This window comes from Leptodactylus fuscus, chromosome 3, assembly GCF_031893055.1.
Source record: "Leptodactylus fuscus isolate aLepFus1 chromosome 3, aLepFus1.hap2, whole genome shotgun sequence".
Lineage (NCBI taxonomy): Eukaryota > Metazoa > Chordata > Amphibia > Anura > Leptodactylidae > Leptodactylus > Leptodactylus fuscus.
Window position 1 is genome coordinate 36,099,336 of NC_134267.1, and position 19,281 is coordinate 36,118,616.

General features: G+C 43.0%; 1 protein-coding gene across 1 annotated transcript in view; it reads left to right on the forward strand.

Moving 5' to 3' along the window:
• The window catches only part of MRPS5 (mitochondrial ribosomal protein S5), a 58,459-nt gene extending 44,081 nt beyond the window's left edge, over positions 1-14,378 (forward strand). The window contains exons 6-11 of the mRNA XM_075267431.1: positions 2,485-2,575; positions 3,091-3,137; positions 4,153-4,210; positions 7,690-7,752; positions 12,768-12,904; positions 14,048-14,378. Of these exons, the coding sequence (XP_075123532.1) occupies positions 2,485-2,575; positions 3,091-3,137; positions 4,153-4,210; positions 7,690-7,752; positions 12,768-12,904; positions 14,048-14,272 (621 nt within the window). The 3' untranslated portion in view covers positions 14,273-14,378. The remainder of the gene's footprint in view (positions 1-2,484; positions 2,576-3,090; positions 3,138-4,152; positions 4,211-7,689; positions 7,753-12,767; positions 12,905-14,047) is intronic.
• Positions 14,379-19,281: the final 4,903 nt, after the last annotated feature.

The following is a 19,281-nucleotide window of genomic DNA, read 5'->3' on the forward strand; positions in this document are numbered from 1 at the left end:
ATCAATGGAAATCCCCGGGGTGGCCATGGATGGTAGGGATGTGTGTATGGACAGGACTTGCCCCGTTCCCTCTGGTGCTGGTACTGGGACTGGCCTCAGCGGTCACGTGCGGTACCATAAGTAACCTCAACAGCATTGCATATGTGACCTCGAAACCAATAATCACATGGGCCTCAGCACTTCAGGCTTAACCAGTCTCTACACCGGGAAGGGAGAATGTGCTGCCTGACCGTGGGTAGGTGACGATCACAAATAAATATATATATATATATATATATATATATATATATATATATATATATATATATATATAGGAAAAGCCGTCTATGGGGGTTGAAGTCCTGCTTACTAGTTATAAGACCATGGATCTAAAGTGACTTGGAGCCTTAAGCTGCCGATCACTTCTTTAAATCCAGATAAGATGGAAGGCCAGGCTCCGTCATGGACAACAAACAGTTAAGTTTACTTCATTTCCGCTCTCCCTGTTATTACTTTTGCCTCGGCTGGCAATTTTGCAGGCTGTATATTGGTTCATTTTATCTATATTCTATGTTTTCAAGCCCTTAAAGTGTGCAGTGAAGAAAGGTCATGGACAAATCTGTTGGGTGCGAGTTCATTTGTATTGACCTTTTTACATTTTCCAATGGCTGTCATGAAACGCGATGTGGTGTGCACTTCAGTTACCTCGAGCTAACATTAAAGACATCAGAAATGTAGACTGTTCCTGAGGCGTCTCCCATACCTGGTGTTAGAAGAAATGCACTGCAATAACCATGCGAAAGAAAGAAAAGAAGAGGAAAATGGTATTGGTTTTATGGCACTGAAGGGATTTGCGCGAGTCTTGCTCGTGTAGGTTGAGGCATCTTGTTTCTACAAAACCTGTTATAAAGTTTATTTAATTCAGATGGAGCAAATAGTGCAATAATGCTGCCACCTAGTGGTGAAATGAAGGTTCAACGTCTAGCCAGGCACAGACATCTCTACATCGGTCAAAAGGACGATGTCCGATTAATAAAATGCATTGATCTACGTTAAAATCTATATTGTAAATCGTCAAAAGATTTAGGCAGGCGTGGGGGAAATGCTGTGTCTTCATGTAATCCCAGACAGACTGGATGATGTTGGGATCAGGACTCTGTGGGGGACATAGCATTACTTCCAGGACTCCTCCCCCCCAAAGGGCAAAGGTCACACCAAATATTGATCCGATTTCTGAAAGGCGTTCTTCGTTTGCATCGGTCTTTTGACACCTGCCTAAAACTTTTGTTTGTTTAGTATTGTGTATGACATGCGAGTACAGAGCTCAGGACCTCTATTCCAGCAAGTGGTGAGGTCTCAGCCATCTTACCATCCGGTGGATTGGTACCATATGTACTCGAGTATAAGCCGAATTTTTCAGCACAGTTTTTGTGCTGAAAAAGACACCCCCACCCCCGCGGCTTATACTCGAATCAGCAAAAAAAAAAAAATGTTAATTTTTTTTTTTTGTAGGGGTGGGGGGGTGTCTATGACCAGCTGCAATATCAATGCATGGAATCTCCCATAAAATAGTGGGGGGGGGGGGGGAAGGAAGCTTTTAAAAAAATAAAAGTTGTAAATCCCTCCTTCCCCTAGAATACATATAAAAGTAGATAATGACTGTGAAACACAAACACATTAGGTATCCCTGTGTCTGACAGTGCCCGGTCTACTGAATATAGGGGATCTGCAGTGCTCCTGTTCCATCGGGAAGGGGTTAATAGGAGCACTGCAGATACCCTATAGTCAGCCAGGCTGAATTCCAAGTGGGGGAAAAAAAACTCAGTCCTCAAGCTCAGGGAAGGGGCAGACAGACAACCAAAACACCCCCTCCCCTTTCCCAGCAACTACTGCACCCAAAAACCATTTTAATTTTTAAAATTTTCCAGTAGCTGCTGCATTTAGGCTTATACTCGAGTCAATAAGTTTTCCCAGTTTTTTGTGGTAAAATTAGGGGCCTCGGCTTATATTCGGGTCGGCTTATACTCGAGTATATACAGTAGATAATGTTTATATGGGATAACTACTTTAAGGAAGATCATCATTGTTTTCTCTCACGGGGTCAGGATCTGATCTGGTCCTGTGATCTTGTAGCAGATACCCTGCACCTCTGTGATCAGAATAGGACAGATTTTCATCCTATAAAAGTAAACTACTCATGAAGGCGCCCCATCTGTGCACCCTATTACAGCCATAATCGCGGTTTATGATGGACTATCATAGACAGACAGGCTTGGGAAGTGTCCTCCACCTTCCTTTGGATTTGCACCCATTTTTTGCATACCTCCACTACTTTGATCTTTCCCATTGTAGATAGATAGACACATATATACGCCAGTATTCTTTCTGTTTTGTCTTTTATATCTGATCTATACTATCATAGCATGGAGATTGTGAATTCTGTATATATGACTTGCACTGGCATTGTGGTTCTGTATCACCGATTGCTTTCTTATGTCATTGCAGATGAAAAGTGTGTTCAATATGACCGCCAAAGAGGGAAGAAAGAGATCTGTGAGCGCCTTGGTGGTGGTCGGAAATGGCAACGGAGCTGCTGGTAAGGGCTTTATATTGTATCTTGTCGGGGATCTGTTATAATGGATGCCTCGTGGTTGCAAAACGGTCCATTTTTCATGGCCATTTTGCATCACAGTCGTGTGAATAGACTTAGAGTGTTAAAGAGACTCTAAAAAGGTCCGTGAGCCGGTATAGGGAGAAGGACTCTTATATTTGACGCAACGGTGAAGAATCTATTGATCATTATTGGGTCTCCTATGTGTCAGTAATAAGAAACGTTATCATCTCAAATGACAGTATTATGTATTCAGTGGCACAATAATGCAAAGTTCACACTAGAGTCTGCTATCCGTTGTTCTGCTCCGTTGAAGGACCAGAGCAGTTACATACCAAGTCCGATGGACCCCATTGACTGTAATGGGGTCTGTATGGTGTCCATTATCTTTAAAATGAAATCGGTGGACGAAAAAGTCCACCGATTACAGACTGAGACTCCAGCACAAGTGTGAACGTAGCCCTAAGAAGGAATAATTTATTTTATTTATTTTTTGACAGGGTTTGCTCTTGGAAAAGCCAGTGACAGACTCATAGCACTCCGAAAAGTAAGTCTCTTTCACTAAGAAATTTTTTCCCCATCCAAAATTCACAAGGGCGGTTTCATGGTATGTAGTCAGCACCTAGTACATACCTTGATGTTCTAGGTCTGTTTGTGCACATGTGTATTGGGTGACTCTGTTCCTTTTTTTATTTTTGGGGGCTGAGCTGCAGTGAACGTGCCCGGCTGCTATATAGTGGACAGAGCTTTCTGTTTCCGGCTCCATATTGTTTACAGGACGGGTGCCAGAATCGGCTCCATACATATGATCAGTACACAGGCCAGGTACTTATGGCCTATACTAACCCCTTTAATTGGCTTAAAATTTGGATATGAACTCCAGTTTGTATTAAAGCCAATGCAATACCATACAGTGACATGCTAGCAAAACTGCTAGACTACGATACACAGTACAACAATTGGATGACCTCACATAAACACCTATAACATATAACACAATATAACAAAACCATGTTGTCCTGAAAAGTTAGTTATCCTGTTACACATCTGGATATGTCCAGCTAAGAGAAGAGGTAAGGCAGCACATATCTGTATGTGTGGGATAATCGAGTATCCGTCCTATGAAGCTCCCAGCACTATCTGCTGATCAGCTGTTTAAAGGGGTTGCGGTGCTCAAGCAAACATTGTGGCCCCTTCATTGTATACTGGGTACGGATCCATACATTTTGTAGCGCCTGGCATTAAAGTTCAATCCCATTCACTTGTAAGTGTTGAGCATGACATCACAGCACCCCTTTATACAGCAGGGGTGCCAAGTGTGGTTGTCCCAATATTGATGATCTGTCCTAAGCATGGGTCAGGAATACTTACGTCCCGGAAACTCTTTTTATTATTCAAAACCGAGATCCAGTATTTGTAGTTATTACACGAGATCCGGATGGGCGCAGTATTTTCTCAGTTCCTATGAAATGGTTAACAAGGGATTTTTTGTTTGCTGCTTTTTATACATTTCTCAGAAAAATATTCAGGGTTTTTTTTAATTCTTTTCTGTCTCCATTCAGGCAAAAAACAGAGCCATCCAGTATCTGCACTATATAGAGCGATTCGACGACCATACAAGTAAGCTCAGTCATGAAAAAATATGTTCTAGAAAATGCTTTTAAAGAGGACCTTTCATCACTTTTGGGCACATGCAGTGTTATATACTGCTGGAAAGCTGACAGTGCGCTGAGTTCAGCGCACTGTCGGCTTTCCCGATCCGTGCCCGGTGTAAAGCGCTATCGGTCCCGGGACCGTAGGGCTTTACAGTCAGAAGGGCGTTTCTGACCATTAGCCAGAGACGTCCTTCTGCCTCGCGGCGCCTATTGCACTGTGCTGTGGAGCGGGGAGGAATGCCCCCTCCCGCTCCTGATAATACTCGTCTATGGACGAGCTGTGCGAGCAGAGGGAGGGGGCGTTCCTCCAGGCTCCACAGTACAGCGCGATAGGCGCCGCGAGGCAGAAGGACGTCTCTGGCTAATGGTCAGAAACGCCCTTCTGACTGTAAAGCCCTACGGTCCCGGGACCGATAGCGCTTTACACCGGGCACGGATCGGGAAAGCCGACAGTGCGCTGAACTCAGCGCACTGTCAGCTTTCCAGCAGTATATAACACTGCATGTGCCCAAAAGTGATGAAAGGTCCTCTTTAATCTTGGACTAAACTGGGCAATGAAAAAGTGAACTTTTTGTAATTCTGTTTCTAGAAGATTCCTGCTTGACTCGAAACACATTGCATTTGCTTAAAGGGATCCTATCATTGGATACCCTTTTTTCTGACTAATTCGTAGAAATAGCCTTAAGAAAGGCTATTCTTCTCCTACCTTTAGATTTCTTCTCCGCGCTGCCATTCGGGAGAAATCCTGGTTTTTGTCTGTATGCAAATGAGTTCTCTCACAGCACTGGGGGTGGGCCCCAGCACTCAAATGGCACTGGGGGCGTCCCCAATGCTGCAAGAGAAATCTCCAGCGACGCCTCCATCTTCTTCTGGAACGGCCTCTCCCTGTGTGTTTTCCCGTCCTGGGTTTCAATCTTCTAGGCATGCACAGTCGGCTCTGCCATCGGGCCTTGAGCAGATCTGACTGCGCATGCACATGACCACAAGAAAATGGCTGCTTACACCAGCTTACTATGTAAGCGGCCATTTTCTTGTGGCCTTGGGGGCATGTGCAGTCAGCACTGCCCGAGGCCTGATGGCAGAGCCGACTGCGCATGCCTAGAAGATTGAAACCCAGGACAGAAGAAGACGCAGGGAGAGGCCGTTCCAGAAGAAGATGGAAGCGGCGCTGAAGAGTTCTCTCGAAACATTGGGACGCCCCCAGTGCTGTTTGAGCACTGGAGCCTGCCCCCAGTGCTGTGAGAGAACTCATTTGCATACCGAAGAAAACCAGGATCTCTACCGAATGGCGGAGCAGAGAAGACCTCTAAAGGAAGAAGAAGAATACCGGTAGGTGTTCTTAAGGCTATTCCTATGTGTTAGTCAGAAAAAAAGGCTATCCAATGATAGGATCCCTTTAAAGCAACTAGCTGTGTCCTGATTTTTGCATCACATAGTCCCAGCTAGTTGCGGTAGATAAGACCTTGCCGCTACTTGATAATATGATAATAATATAATTTGATATCAGTGTTAGCCTGTATCCAAAGTAATCCGTAAAAGTACAGAAAAGTCATTATCTTTCCACCATATCTATTCAGATAATTCAATCTGTATTGACTTTGGTAAATTGCATAAGACTCGGACTACACAGCGACTTTGGCTGCCATACCTCTATATAAAGACACACCATTAAACCCCAGAGGGCACATTTACCAGCACTGTGCGTAAACCAGAACATGGCGAATTTGATTACAACTCCTGTTATGTGACCAAAGATCATAGTGTTGTTTTCCAAATTCTTGACCAATGTAGGTGAATGGAGTCACATTGTGACCCTGAGGGTTCTGCGACTGCAACTTCTAGATGCAAAAAGATCAAGCACTGTTGGATATTTTTGCGACTAGACGTTGCATTTACTGCATCACAGTGCGACTTAAAGGGATCCTATCATTAAAATGTTCTTTTTTTCTGCCTGTCACGTAGGAATAGCCTTAAGAAAGGTTATTCCCTCCTCCCATTAGATGTCTTCTCCCCGCCGCCGTTCTGTAGAAATCCCGTTTTTTTTCGGAATTCAAATGAGGTCTCTTGCAGCACTGGGGGCGAGAGAACTCTCCAGCGATGCCTCTATCTTCTTCTGGAATGGCTTCTACCGGTGCTGGGGGTCAAACTTCTACGCATGCGCAGTCAGCTCTGCCATCGGGCCTTGATCAGAGCCGACTGCACATGTGCGTGGCTATTTTCTTGTGGCCGCTTACTGTGTAAGCGGCCACAAGAAAATGGCCGCTTACACCAGGCGGGCTTGCGCAGTTAGCTCTGCCCAAGGCCCGACGGCAGAGCCAACTGCGCATGTCTAGAAGTTTGAAACCAGCGCCGGAAGAAGACGCGAGGAGAGGCTGTTCCAGAAGAAGATAGAGGCGGTGCAGCAGATTTCTCTTGCAGCATTGGGGACGCCCTCAGTGCAGTGAGAGAACTCATTTGCATACAGAAGAAAACTGGGATTTCTACCAAAGGGCGGCGCGGAGAAGACATCTAAAGGTAGGAGAAGAATAGCCTTTCTTAAGGCTATTCCTACATGTTATCGAGAAAAAATGTCGTTTTAATGATAGGATCCCTTTAATTCACTTACATTGGTCAAGGAGTCGAAGGGCGACACTGTGATCTTTGGTCACACAACAAGAGTCATGGCCACTGTCACCACACAGCTCTAGACTAAAGGGTTTCTAAATTTCTTGTTTGCGCACCATGCTGGTAATTGTGCCCTCTGAGGTTTAATAGTGCGTCTCTATATATCAGATCAAGCTTGTGCACTTATATTACATGGAGGGGCCTTTGGGTCGAATGTAAATGAAGTGACCTGCTTGCAGTTTTAGGATACTGGTCTTTTGCCTTACAGATTAGCTGGTAATTGATAATATAATGTGAAATGACAGTCGGTCTGCACTGCTGCCTCTACCATTATCATTATCTATATTATCCACTCTCTGGTATTATATTGTAGCATCTCTTAAAGGGAAGTCACTACTGTCATCCGTACATCACCCTATAAAACTAACGGGCACAGTTGGACACTTAAATGGGTATGGAGTGTCGACCGACCCTTACATAGTACATAGGGTAGATGCTTTGCTTGGTATATCAGCTCACTCCTGTTCTGTAGAAGGATCACATGACGGGCAGACATGATGGGGCTACAGCACTTTTCCGGGCACCATGGCCTCTTCAGTCAGCTGATCAGTGGAGGTCTTGGGTATCGGGCCAAGAATACCCCTTTAAACTTACAATGTAAAGGATGTACACAAGGTTCTGTATCCATTCCTGTAGGGAGGTGTAACAATGCAGAATTTTTATAATTCTCAGAAATCTTCTTTAACCTTTTGTGTGCCAGTTCACGATCCTAAGTTATCCTGTTACTATTGACTTATTATGACGGTAAACTGAAATTGTTATTTTCATACCTTCTTATAGTATATCATGACATAACAACAACTTTCAAGAGAACTACACTTAAAATGAAGAAACAGAATCATGGTAAGTAGGTTGGGACAATTACACTACCGTCCATTGCTCTCATCTATCCATTGCCCATTGACTCTAATGTAAACCAGTATGACGGACGCTTTCTTCCATCTTCCCTCATGTTTGTTTATTTTCGTAATGGAAGAAAAAGTCCTACATACACAACTTTTGTATCGATTACTCTACTATCATTAATGTCCATTGATCTCATCCTATGATGAATAAGAGCAACGAACATTAATGATGGTAGTGTCAACCTAGTTTTACCCAGTCTGATGTATGTAGTAACTTCTCTAAGTGAATATCCAAATGCAAGGAAAATGTTCGTTCTTGTACCGTGTTAGCCAGTGGGTTGGAAATATAAAAAAAACAAGAAAACTTGAGCGTCTTCAGTAGTTGATACCTTTTTAATGGCTAACTCATAATGATGATAAATTAGGACGTTTCGGAACGCTAGGCTCCTTTATCAAAGTAAATTTAAAAACATTTCTGAAGGATGCATATTTATATACAGAGAGGGCACATAGGGTGTTAGAGTTCAGGAGGAAGGGGGGGGGGTTGTTAGTAATTGGTAGAGACAATGTAAACACTTACAGTTCCTTATCAGTTCACACGTTACTGTAAAAAGACATGAAACCCTGTGATGCATTAAGTCCACACTCTAGTGTCTGAAGCAGTGTCATGAACTTATACTCATTTATGCGTCTTTCTCTCTTTGATCTGAAATTCCCTCTCAAAACTAAAATTTTCATGTGATCGGTGATATTGTGGTCCCCACTGCAAAAATGCTTTGACATTTGTTCTTTAATAGTATGGCGATGTGAGTTCATACGCGTTCTAAGTTGCTGTCCGGTCTCTCCAACATACAGATTTTCAGTGGAGCATTTGGTACACATAATTAAATACACTACATTGGATGTGCTGCATGTGAAGGTACCTGGAATTTTGCATTCCTTGTTCGAGTTTGGTATCTCTATCCTGTCAGTGGTCAGTATGTGGGGGCAGGTTTTGCACCTCTTATTTCCACATGGAAATGATCCTTTGTTAGTTGGGGGTGACAGTGAGCTACTGACCACCATGTTCCTGAGGTTTGGTGGCTGTCTGTAGCACAGGAGAGGGGGGTCCGGAAATATGGATGTTAGACGGTTGTCTTTTTGCAGTAGTGGATGTAATTTGCGTGTGATTCCTCTCAGCGTCTCCAGGTGTGGGTTATATGTGACAACCAGGGGTACCCGAGTGTTCTCCTGTTTGGTATTGTATCTTAATAACTCCGATCTTGGTATCCTGGTGGCCCTGGTGATTTGGTTATCAATTGTTCTTGGATGGTAACCCTGCCTCAACCCTGCCTATCCAAATGCAAGGGATCTATTTAAAAAACAACGCTGCTCTACTAACCCATCCCCCATCGATTCGGCAATACTACGTCCTTCACCAGCCTTTCCACCCAATACACCAATGTAAATGCAAGAACACCGGGCTAAGCGAGATTTCAGCATAGTTCTCTGAATTGAAACCGTGTAGCGCGAAGCAGTTTGCAGCTGCCTTTGATTCTCCAGACTGGTCATTTGTGTATTATGAAATAAATTAATATCTCAGCAACGGGGGCACAAATTTTCATGGGCAAAGGGCATTACATACAGGTGAACCTGACCTATCTATCTGTATGCAACACTTTCCCTGGCCCCATAATGGTCACCTGCCCTGACTCATTATTTATTTCTTTGTAGCGCCATCATATTCCGCAGCGCTTTACATACATTGTCAGTCTCTGTCCCATACAGGGCTCACAATCTAAATTCCCTTTCAGTATGTCTTTGGAGTGTGGGAGGAAACCGGAGAAGCTGGAGGAAATCCATGCAAACATGAGGAGAACAAATAAAGCTGCTGAACTTGTTCCTCACGCCGTGCCTGTGATTGTTCCGGCATCTCTGCAGCTCACTGGGATGCCATATAATGAGCGTGTTGTTGGTGTTGATGATCCGCCTACTCCGGCGTTTCAGCAGCTGTCAAGCTGGCCTGCCGCTGAACTCGTTCCTCGCGCTGTGCCCGTGATTGTTCCAGCATCTTAGCAGCTCACTGAGACACCATATAATGAGCGTGTTGTTGGTGTTGATGATCCGCTTACTCCGGCATTTCAGCAGCTGTCAAGCTGGCCTGCCGCTGAACTCGTTCCTCGCGCTGTGCCCGTGATTGTTCCGGCATCTTAGCAGCTCGCTGGGACACCATATAATGAGCGTGTTGTTGGCGTCGATGATCCCCGTCAGCTCCGCTTGAGCAGAACTCTGTGACTTTTGGCTACCTTTATAGCTTTTGTTGTTTTAGAATTTGGCGAGAAATTAGATTTTCTTTTTCCCGGCATGTTTAAAAGTAGCAAACTGCCAATTTGGATTAAAGGTGTTTCCCATACAGTGTGTCAGAACTGCCTGGAGCTGATCAGATAATATGCAAATGCATGTACACAATAGACCATAGGGTTAGCTGTGCGTTTCCTTATAGAGATAACAGACCTGGCTTTATCAGCAACATCAGATAAGCTGCTGCAAGAGCAGTGTAGTATAGTATGTGAACATAAATTCATAACAGTCATGAAGCCATGTCAATTACCGGGATAAAAAAGTAGCCTATGTGTTAATCAAGGTTACAAACTATCTATATGCCAAATTTCATTCAGGTCCGTTCGGCCATTTTTGCGTGATTGAGTAACAAACATCGAAACACACAAACGTTCACATTTATAATATTAGTAGGATAGCAGTGTTAGTTACAACCTGATAGACTGTGCCGGTAAGGTTGCCCAGTGCTACATCTGTAACATCTTCTCTTCTCTCTGCTGCTGAATACATTGTAAAAGTTTGATGGTGCACAGGTATAGCAGACACAGAACAGATTGGATGGATTGCACTGGTCTGTAAACCAATTCTGGGGAAATCCTATTACTGCCGGCAATGCTTTACTGCACTAATGTACTTCTTTTTCTTTTAAACTATAATTGAAAAAACAAACTATAAGTACCAGCGGCCATTTTTTACGACCTGAAGACTATATTGATTTTCCTGCTGCGGCAGGAGGGGGGAGCGCTCTCTAGACACATTTTCATCTGAATGATCTTTAAAGGCCTATTCATCACCGTGTAATTTACTAGATAGCCGAAATGTTTAATTTCACTCGCCGGCCTCCCAGTTTCCTTTCTCTGTAAATTGTTCCAGCAGGTTTTGGGTGTACTATTGGGAACACTGCGTTCTCGCCAGTGAAGCTATAATTTAATGCCGCCATTGCTTTTGTAGATGTACAATCGCTCGGATTACTTGGGCTGCCAGGTTGAAGAAACGTAGGGCATGTGCTTTTGCACTTGGTGATGACCAGTGCAGCTCGGGTGACAGAGTATTAAGTGTCATACAAGGCTCGGCTATGGGATGTCCGTGTTTCTTCCTTGTAATAGTGTTAGAGAAGTAAACAATGGGAATATCAATCCCACAACGCAGAAGCAGCCACGCGGAAAATGTCATATTGGGGGGAAATTTGATGTTGAAAGCTGCAAAAAAATGTACTGAACTCTTTGGCTATGGAAAACGCCATATTAGTGAGTTATTAAGGACAAGTAAAATCTACACTCACTACTGCTGCCATATCAGATCTGCCTTGTTCATAGTTCTATAGAGTTAACACTTTAGGCTCCTTTCACCATGTACTTTGCCGTATATGTCAGGGATTAACCGGGTCAGGCGCGTTTCCTACTATATAGGGATAGACCGGCATCTGTTGTCCATAGAGTCCATTCTTTAGAGAAAAGCGTGCACTAAATTTTCCTGCAATTGGACACTATTTTTTTACCTCTATCAGATGAATAGGTTCCTATTATACATTTGGAATAGGTGCTTTTTAGGTCCATACTGCTAATAGATACCACATAATGTGTGAAAGCAGGCTAAGGCTAGGTTCCCATGTTGTTAATGTCTTCTGTGGGCCGTATACACCAGGACGATTCCCAACATAGACCTTTGATGGAAGGCTGCAACTTGTCCCACTACATAGGCATATCGTGAGATACCTTCCCTGTATAATCTCTGCTACACTAGATGCTGGTCCATGGTCAAATCCTCAACTCCAGACCTTAACCATGGCATGGCCAAGGACCTGGATTATCATGCTGCCAGTGACCATATTACAGAAGACCAGACTCCCTCTGTGCCTATGTACCTAGATGGACCCCTGACCAATTAGGAAATGATCACAACTCCTCCTGTGATAATCTTCCAGATATGGAAAACCCAATGCGTCATCGAAGAAGACAGGGCTATGGAAAGGAGCAACACGGTGGCTCAGTGGGTAGCACTGCAGTGCTGGAGTCCTGGGATCAAATCCTGCCAAGGACAACATCTGCAAGGAGTTTGTATGTTCTCCCCGTGTTTGCCTGGATTTCCTCCCATACTCCAAACACATACTGATAGGAGAAAATGTACATTGTGCACTATATAGGGCTCACACTCAACATAAAAACAAAACAGGGCTATGGAGTCAGTACGCCAAACCATTGACTCCACCAGACTCTGACTCATAAACGTCTGACAGCCATGGTCAGTCCGAAGCATTAAAAATATATAATAATAATAAGCCAATATATAATGAAATACATTAATAATTATTAGAGATGAGCGAGTACTGTTCGGATCAGCCGATCCGAACAGCACGCTCGCATAGAAGTGAATGGACGTAGCCGGCACGCGGGGGGTTAAGCGGCCAGCCGATGTCAAAGCGGAAGTACCAGGTACTTCCATTCATTTCTATCGAGCGTGCTGTTCGGATCGGCTGATCCGAACAGTACTCGCTCATCTCTAATAATTATCTTAATAAATAACATGTAATCACTTTATTTTGAAGCCAGAGTCATACACTTTTTTTCTGGACTCCAACTCCACCCAATTTTGAGCCCTGATTCTTACTCCATAGCCCTGGAAGGAGGAATGGGATCTAACTACTTTATTCTTGTGGACAGAGATTCTTATATTGTGTCATGTCGTCTTGTTTAGGCTATGGTCTCCATTGTCACAGAGCCGTCATCACCATCTGCAAGTTAATCGGCATCAGAGACATGTATGCCAAAGTGTGCGGATCAATCAATATGCTCAACCTCACCAAGGCTCTCTTCTTGGGTCTGGCACAGCAGGTATGTCACCACTGATGTTATAGTAACATCGGCGCAGATTTTACAAAAAATGCAACAAAATCTGAAATGCAGCCTTTCTGCAACATGTGTCCACAGACGAAGGGGAGCAGTAAGTTTACCTTTAGATAATAGTGTGATATCACAAACGTGTGGCTAATGACAAACTCTGCCTAAGTCTATCTCCATTTGTGTCTATGAGATATTCCAGTAAAAGTTTTTGAATGTACTAAAAAAAAAAACCTCTTTTTAAATATCTTAAAATGCAAACATAATAAACTTGGTGACCTACATACTGATTCTTGCCAGATTCTATATATTCCTATAACTCCTTGTCATCAGACGGCTGTGACAACGTGACATTAGAGATGAGGTGTCACATGACTTTGGTGGTCAGTTGCTGGCCACTGGCAGCTAGCCACCATAGTGATGTGATAAGTAACCATTATGGAAGTTGGTGCATCCCCTGCATTGAGTAATGGAGTACTAAGCAGACTGGCAGGATGAGAACAGACATAAATTAGTAGGGTCAAATTGCTAGTATAACGTATTTTAGACCACAAATATACTACCTTCTAGAAAACCTCTTTACTCCACTTCCCACAAGTCCAGCTCTATATGTCATTTCATAGGCGACGCTGCCTTGATTTTTTTTTTTCTCTAATCCACACTATTCCTGAGCAATAAGTACTGTTAGTTTTGTTTCCTGATATACTGTTTAAACTCTGTAGTGTCAGGCAGGAACAGACAAGGGCTGTGATCTGAGTTCTGACACTGGCTGCTTCTGATTGGAGCTCTGAGTCACACCCCCTGCCTGACACCGCCCTCCTGACATTACAGAGATTACATAGCACATCAGACACCAAAACTACCTGCATTCATTGCTCAGTAATGGTGGGGGCTATAGAAAAAATTCCAACAGTAGTTATTTGTATGTCTTTTCCAGCAATCTCTTCCTCCCCCTCTACTCTCCATACACTAATATGTAATAAGTTACTCAGCTTGATAAATGGAGAAGCAAATACATTTCTTAAATAAGATACATTACCAATTTTATTCTATTCACCTGTACTATAGTTGTCTTGCATTCGGAGCTATAATAGATCAGGTCAGTGTTGTTTCCTAACAGTTTGTTGTATAATATAGGAGACCCATCAAGACCTAGCCAACAGGAAAGGCCTGCACGTAGTGGAGTTCAGAGAGGAGTGTGGCCCTTTACCTCGCATCGTGGCATCACCCCAAGGAGCACTGTCTACAGTCCCGGAACCAGAAGGAGAGATCCCCGATACAAAACTAGACTGGGATGAAGTCAAAGTAACCCAAGGGTTAAAACGTTCCATCTGGGCCAATGTGAAGAGGACAATCTGGTGAATGTCAGAAACCGAGAATATCTAATATGTACAGACTGTGGTCAGATTTTTTTTTCTTTTTTACAGCCTGTGTTAATAAAAATAAAGATGGCATAAGTACAGAAGAATACAGAGACTAAGACTTTCTTGTGTAAATGGATGGTCAACTTACAGTGAGTCTCCAACTTTTATGATCATGTCCTCTCCAGATCCAAAACTTTATGCTCTTAATTTATTTTTAAGGTTCACATGATTAAGTTACTTACCCACGTGCTGTCCATGATCCATAAAAGGGAGCGTATACACTCCCTTTTCATGGACCAGGTCTGTTTTCACGGGCCCAATTTATCCATTCATGTGAATGAGTCTTTGAAAATCATGTCTGCGAATCGGCTTGGTCATGTGACTATAGGTTAAAGCGGCAAAATCCGTTCTTGATGCAGAGTTCCAATAAAATTATGTAGCTACCACTAGGGGGCAATAGCATCATACTGGCTTCATATTCAATGCATAAAAACATACAGTCTGCTCCTAAGCTCCCTCTAGTGGCGGCAACAGACACACAGTATGTTATCACTCCAGATTTAGAGCTCTGTATCAGAAAAACGGAGCTCCAGCCCCTATAAAGATATTGTAAGGAATTAGTCAGCTCATAAGTCAGATTGTCACCATAAGTTTATTAGTCTGGCATTGTTGGAGATGCAGACACGGGTTCACTTCACCTATCTATGTAATGTGTATTCAATGATGTAGGTCCTAGAAATTATTCCATGCCTCATTCGTGCAAGAAATACCAATGGTACAAATAAAGAATTTTCCATATACAGGTAGTCCTCGGGTTACGCGTTTCGTGGTTACGACTAGAGATGAGCTAAACAGAAAGCTGCCAGCACTCCCGACTAGCAAGGACGAGCCTGCAGCAAATCAACGCTGGTTCTGCAGCAGGCTCATCCTTGCTAGTCGGGAGAGAGCTGGCAGCTTGCTGTTACAAGGGAGCTTACTTTTTCTCATAGGAATGCATTGACCAGCGTTGATTAGCCAGTGTACAGCATTCGGCCAGTCAACGCTGGTTCTGCCAGAGGCTCATCTGTGAGGAGGCGGAGTCTAAGATCGGACCACAGCAGTCTCCATTGTGGTCCGATATTAGACTCCGCCTCCTGGCAAGCGTTGATTGGCCAAATGCTGTACACTGGCCAATCAACGCTGGCCAATGCATTCCTATGAAAAAAAGTAAGCTCCCGCATATACGCAAGCTGTCAACTCTCCCTGTACAGTACGTGATTTAGTGTGCAGCGGCTCGGAACCGAGGAAGACTGTACTGTACTGTATATGGTACAGTCTTCCTCGGTTCCGAGCCGCTGCACACTAAATCACGTTGATCCATTCCTACGCGGCGCCGTATGGTATGTTTCCGACTTACGTCGATATTCGGTTTACGACGACGCGTAAGAACGGATCAACGTCGTAAGTCGAGGACTATTAAAGGATTATCTCTCTCTCTCTACCTGTAGTCTTAGTACTGCTCTTATATTAATAGTGTTGGGAGCAAAGAACTTGCGTATAGGAATCTGAAATTAGTTTGATGTAAATGAATGTCAAAAAAGCGAACATTGCTTATTAGTATTAGAATAATGATTTTGCCAATTTTAATATCCGAGAAGAGAACTTGTCACTTTTCCGGTGGCAGAAAAAATTAATTTATAACTATATTAAAGTTTTCGATATATGTCATGGTGTAGAGCATTTCCCTCTAAAGTCCTTGAGTCGTCACCTCTGTCAGGTTGTTCAATTCTGCGGTGACAGGCAGAGGGTGTTGGAGGGTCAGTCTTTATTCTCACCCACTTTTCCTACAGCAATGAATTGCAAATTATTGGAGCAAGATGCATCCCCCCCCCTCCCCCCTGGCCATGTATCTTAGAACAAGGATTGACAAAAGGATCCTTAATTCTTAAGGGGTTTCCCATAACAACACATCCCCTAGGGAATAATTGTTGGATCCCTAAGGTTCCAGCTAGGGGTCCCCCAGTCCCTTTACGAATGGAGCATTAATGGATATGCATGGTCCTCTTTAAAGGGTACCTGAGTTTTCAATGAAAAATTGAAATATGTGCAGGGCAGTCTGTGTTATGACTGTATTAGCCTTCATATGTCCTATAAGTTTTTCTGCTGCTAATAATCACATTACGGTTGCAGCACATTTTACATTTGTCTGTGAGGCTGTGAGTATGTAAAGAAAGGAACAGTCTGACTGCCTCCATTATATACTCGAGTATAAGCTGAATTTTTCAGGCCAGTTTTTGTGCTGAAAAAGCCCCCCTCAGCTTATACTCAAGTCATGCAAAAAAAAAAAAATTTTTTTTTTTTTTTTTTTTGGGGGGGGTCTATGACCAGCCACAATAGTAATGTATAGAATCTCCCAAAGTGTGAAAAAAAAGTTTTAAAGAATATAATAAAAAAAATAAAATAAATAAATAAAAATTCTAAATCCCTCCTTTCCCTAGAATACATATAAAAGTAGAAAATGACTGTGACACATAAACACATTAGGTATCCCTGTGTCTGACAGTGCCCGGTCTACTGAATATAGGGGATCTGCAGTGCTCCTGTTCCGTCGGGAAGGGGTTAATAGGAGCACCGCAGATTCCCTATATTCAGCCATGTGGGGGAAAAAAAAAAAAAACTAGTCCTCAAGCTCAGGGAAGAGGCAGACAGACAACCAAAACACCCCCTCCCCTTCCCCAGCAACTACTGCACCCAAAAACCATTTTGATTTTTTTAAATTTTCCAGTAGCTGCTGCATTTCCCCCCCTCGGCTTATACTCGAATCAATAAGTTTTCCCAGTTTTTTGTGGTAAAATTAGGGGGGTCGGCTTATACTCGAGTATATATGTTCAGTTCAGTTTGTTTACATGTATTTCTGCCAGGAGTATAAGGCCACATGCACACAACTGTCTGCAAATACTGATCTGCAAAAAACATGTCTGTATATCAGCCGTAATCACAGGTCTGCCAAGAAAATTTGCATGATCCCCTACACTTGTCTGAGCCGTAAATGCAGCCAAAAATTGGACATGCTTCAGAATTTGCCATCCTTTTCTACGGCACGGAGACACATCGCAAAAACTACGGCCATGCATATGGGTCCATAGAAATGAATAGGTCTGTACTTATATCCACAGATAAAAAAAATTATGGACGTGTGCATAAGGCCTAACAAGAGCAAACAAATTGTTGAAAAAAATACCAGGTGACCATCATAGGAGATCCAGGAACACTGAACTGCAATTATAGGGTAGATACATGCAGGTACCGACTCCATTCTAGCATCTGTGATACAGGTATGAGACAGGTAAAGAACAATCTAAACACAGTCAGGTAAGCTGCTTTCTGTCTGTGAATAATCTCCCATCTGTAATCACACAAGGAGCCAGAAGTATATACAAGTACACAGAAGACTTTTTTCTTACATCTTAAATTGTGAAATTTGCAGAATCTTCAATCCATTGCACAGAGCAGTTTGCAGAGCTGTGTATGGCGTCTATGTAGAGAATCAACCCCTTCCATTTGCACTGTGTAAAGAGACCAGCCCTTCCCCCCGCAACTAACTGTGATACATCTGGCATCTATGGAGACAAAACTAGCCTAGAAACAGGGAAGATGCTACAATAGAGTGGGTAAAATCAGGTGCTGCCTGGTATGCTGTGTATCCAGTGGGTGGCGCTGCGTCCTGTGACTGTCAGTATCAGGCACCACTTGCTGTATCCAGGTGGGTTAGTGTTGCATATAGGAGAAATGCCTGGAAGTTCTTTAGAACAATGAGGGTGTCATTACTTACCTTTTGGAGCAATGGCGGCAGTCTCATTGCTTTAGGTGATGCTATCCTATCTGCGGGGTTGGGTTCTGGTCACTGACTCCCTTTAAACGCATATTCTCAGAGTAAAATGATATTTTTGGATGACCATAAACTGGAAACTACTTGTAAATTTATTTCCTAACACTATCATGGCGACACCGTCCACAGCGCTGTCAATAACCAAGCTACAGCCTAATTCACATTGTTCTATAGCTCATCATATTATGTGGCCTTCTAAATTATACCCAAAGATAGCGCTTCAGTTGTCATCACCAGACCGCCCCCTTCGCCCGAAAGCGATGAAAAGTCGTAAATTAAAAACCACATCTTCTAAATCCCAAACTACTGATGAACGTTGTGGCTTCTAAATTGCTTCTTCTGCATTTTCGGTATCGGAATGAATATTGTTGCGTCGTAAAAGTTAATGAGTCTGGAAAAAAAAATGTTTCCACAGCCATAAATTAAAGTTTCTGGATGCGATGTGCTGACTGCGTGGCGCAGATGAAAAATTATTACTTATCGGCTATCATGACATCTGGTTTGCAGTACTAGGAGCAAGACTCAGAGGGAAGCAGTGAGCTGGCCGGTGACTATGATTAATGTCGCCTCTCCTCGGTTCGGCTGAAGGCATTCTCATTACATCAGCAAGTCTATGGATTTGTACTTATATATACTCGCCCTATGCCTGATATAGGAGAAAAATTCTGAGAGAGAGTATACATCAGCATGAGCCCACTTATAATAATTTACCTTTCACGTGGTTTAGGTTCTGACGACATGTAAATGGTTAATAAAAGATGCAGAGTGACCTTTATTATATACATCGCACCAAGCAAGAATATATATACCATACAATATAAGTCTCTGGTTGATATACACCCCCCTATGGCTATATAGGGGCCTATGTTAGAGATACAGTATGCATTTTTTAACATAGAAGTCTATGGTTGACATACACCCCTCTATGGCTATATAGAGGCCTATGTTAGAGATACAGTATGCATTTTTTTAACATAGAAGTCTATGGTTGACATACACCCCCTCTATGGCTATATAGAGGCCTATGTTAGGGATACTGTATACAATTTGATAAGCTGATGTATACCCCTAATGTATACTGCAAGGCAGAGTGAATAGATGATACAAAGTACTGTATAAAGAAACCTCTATATAGATAT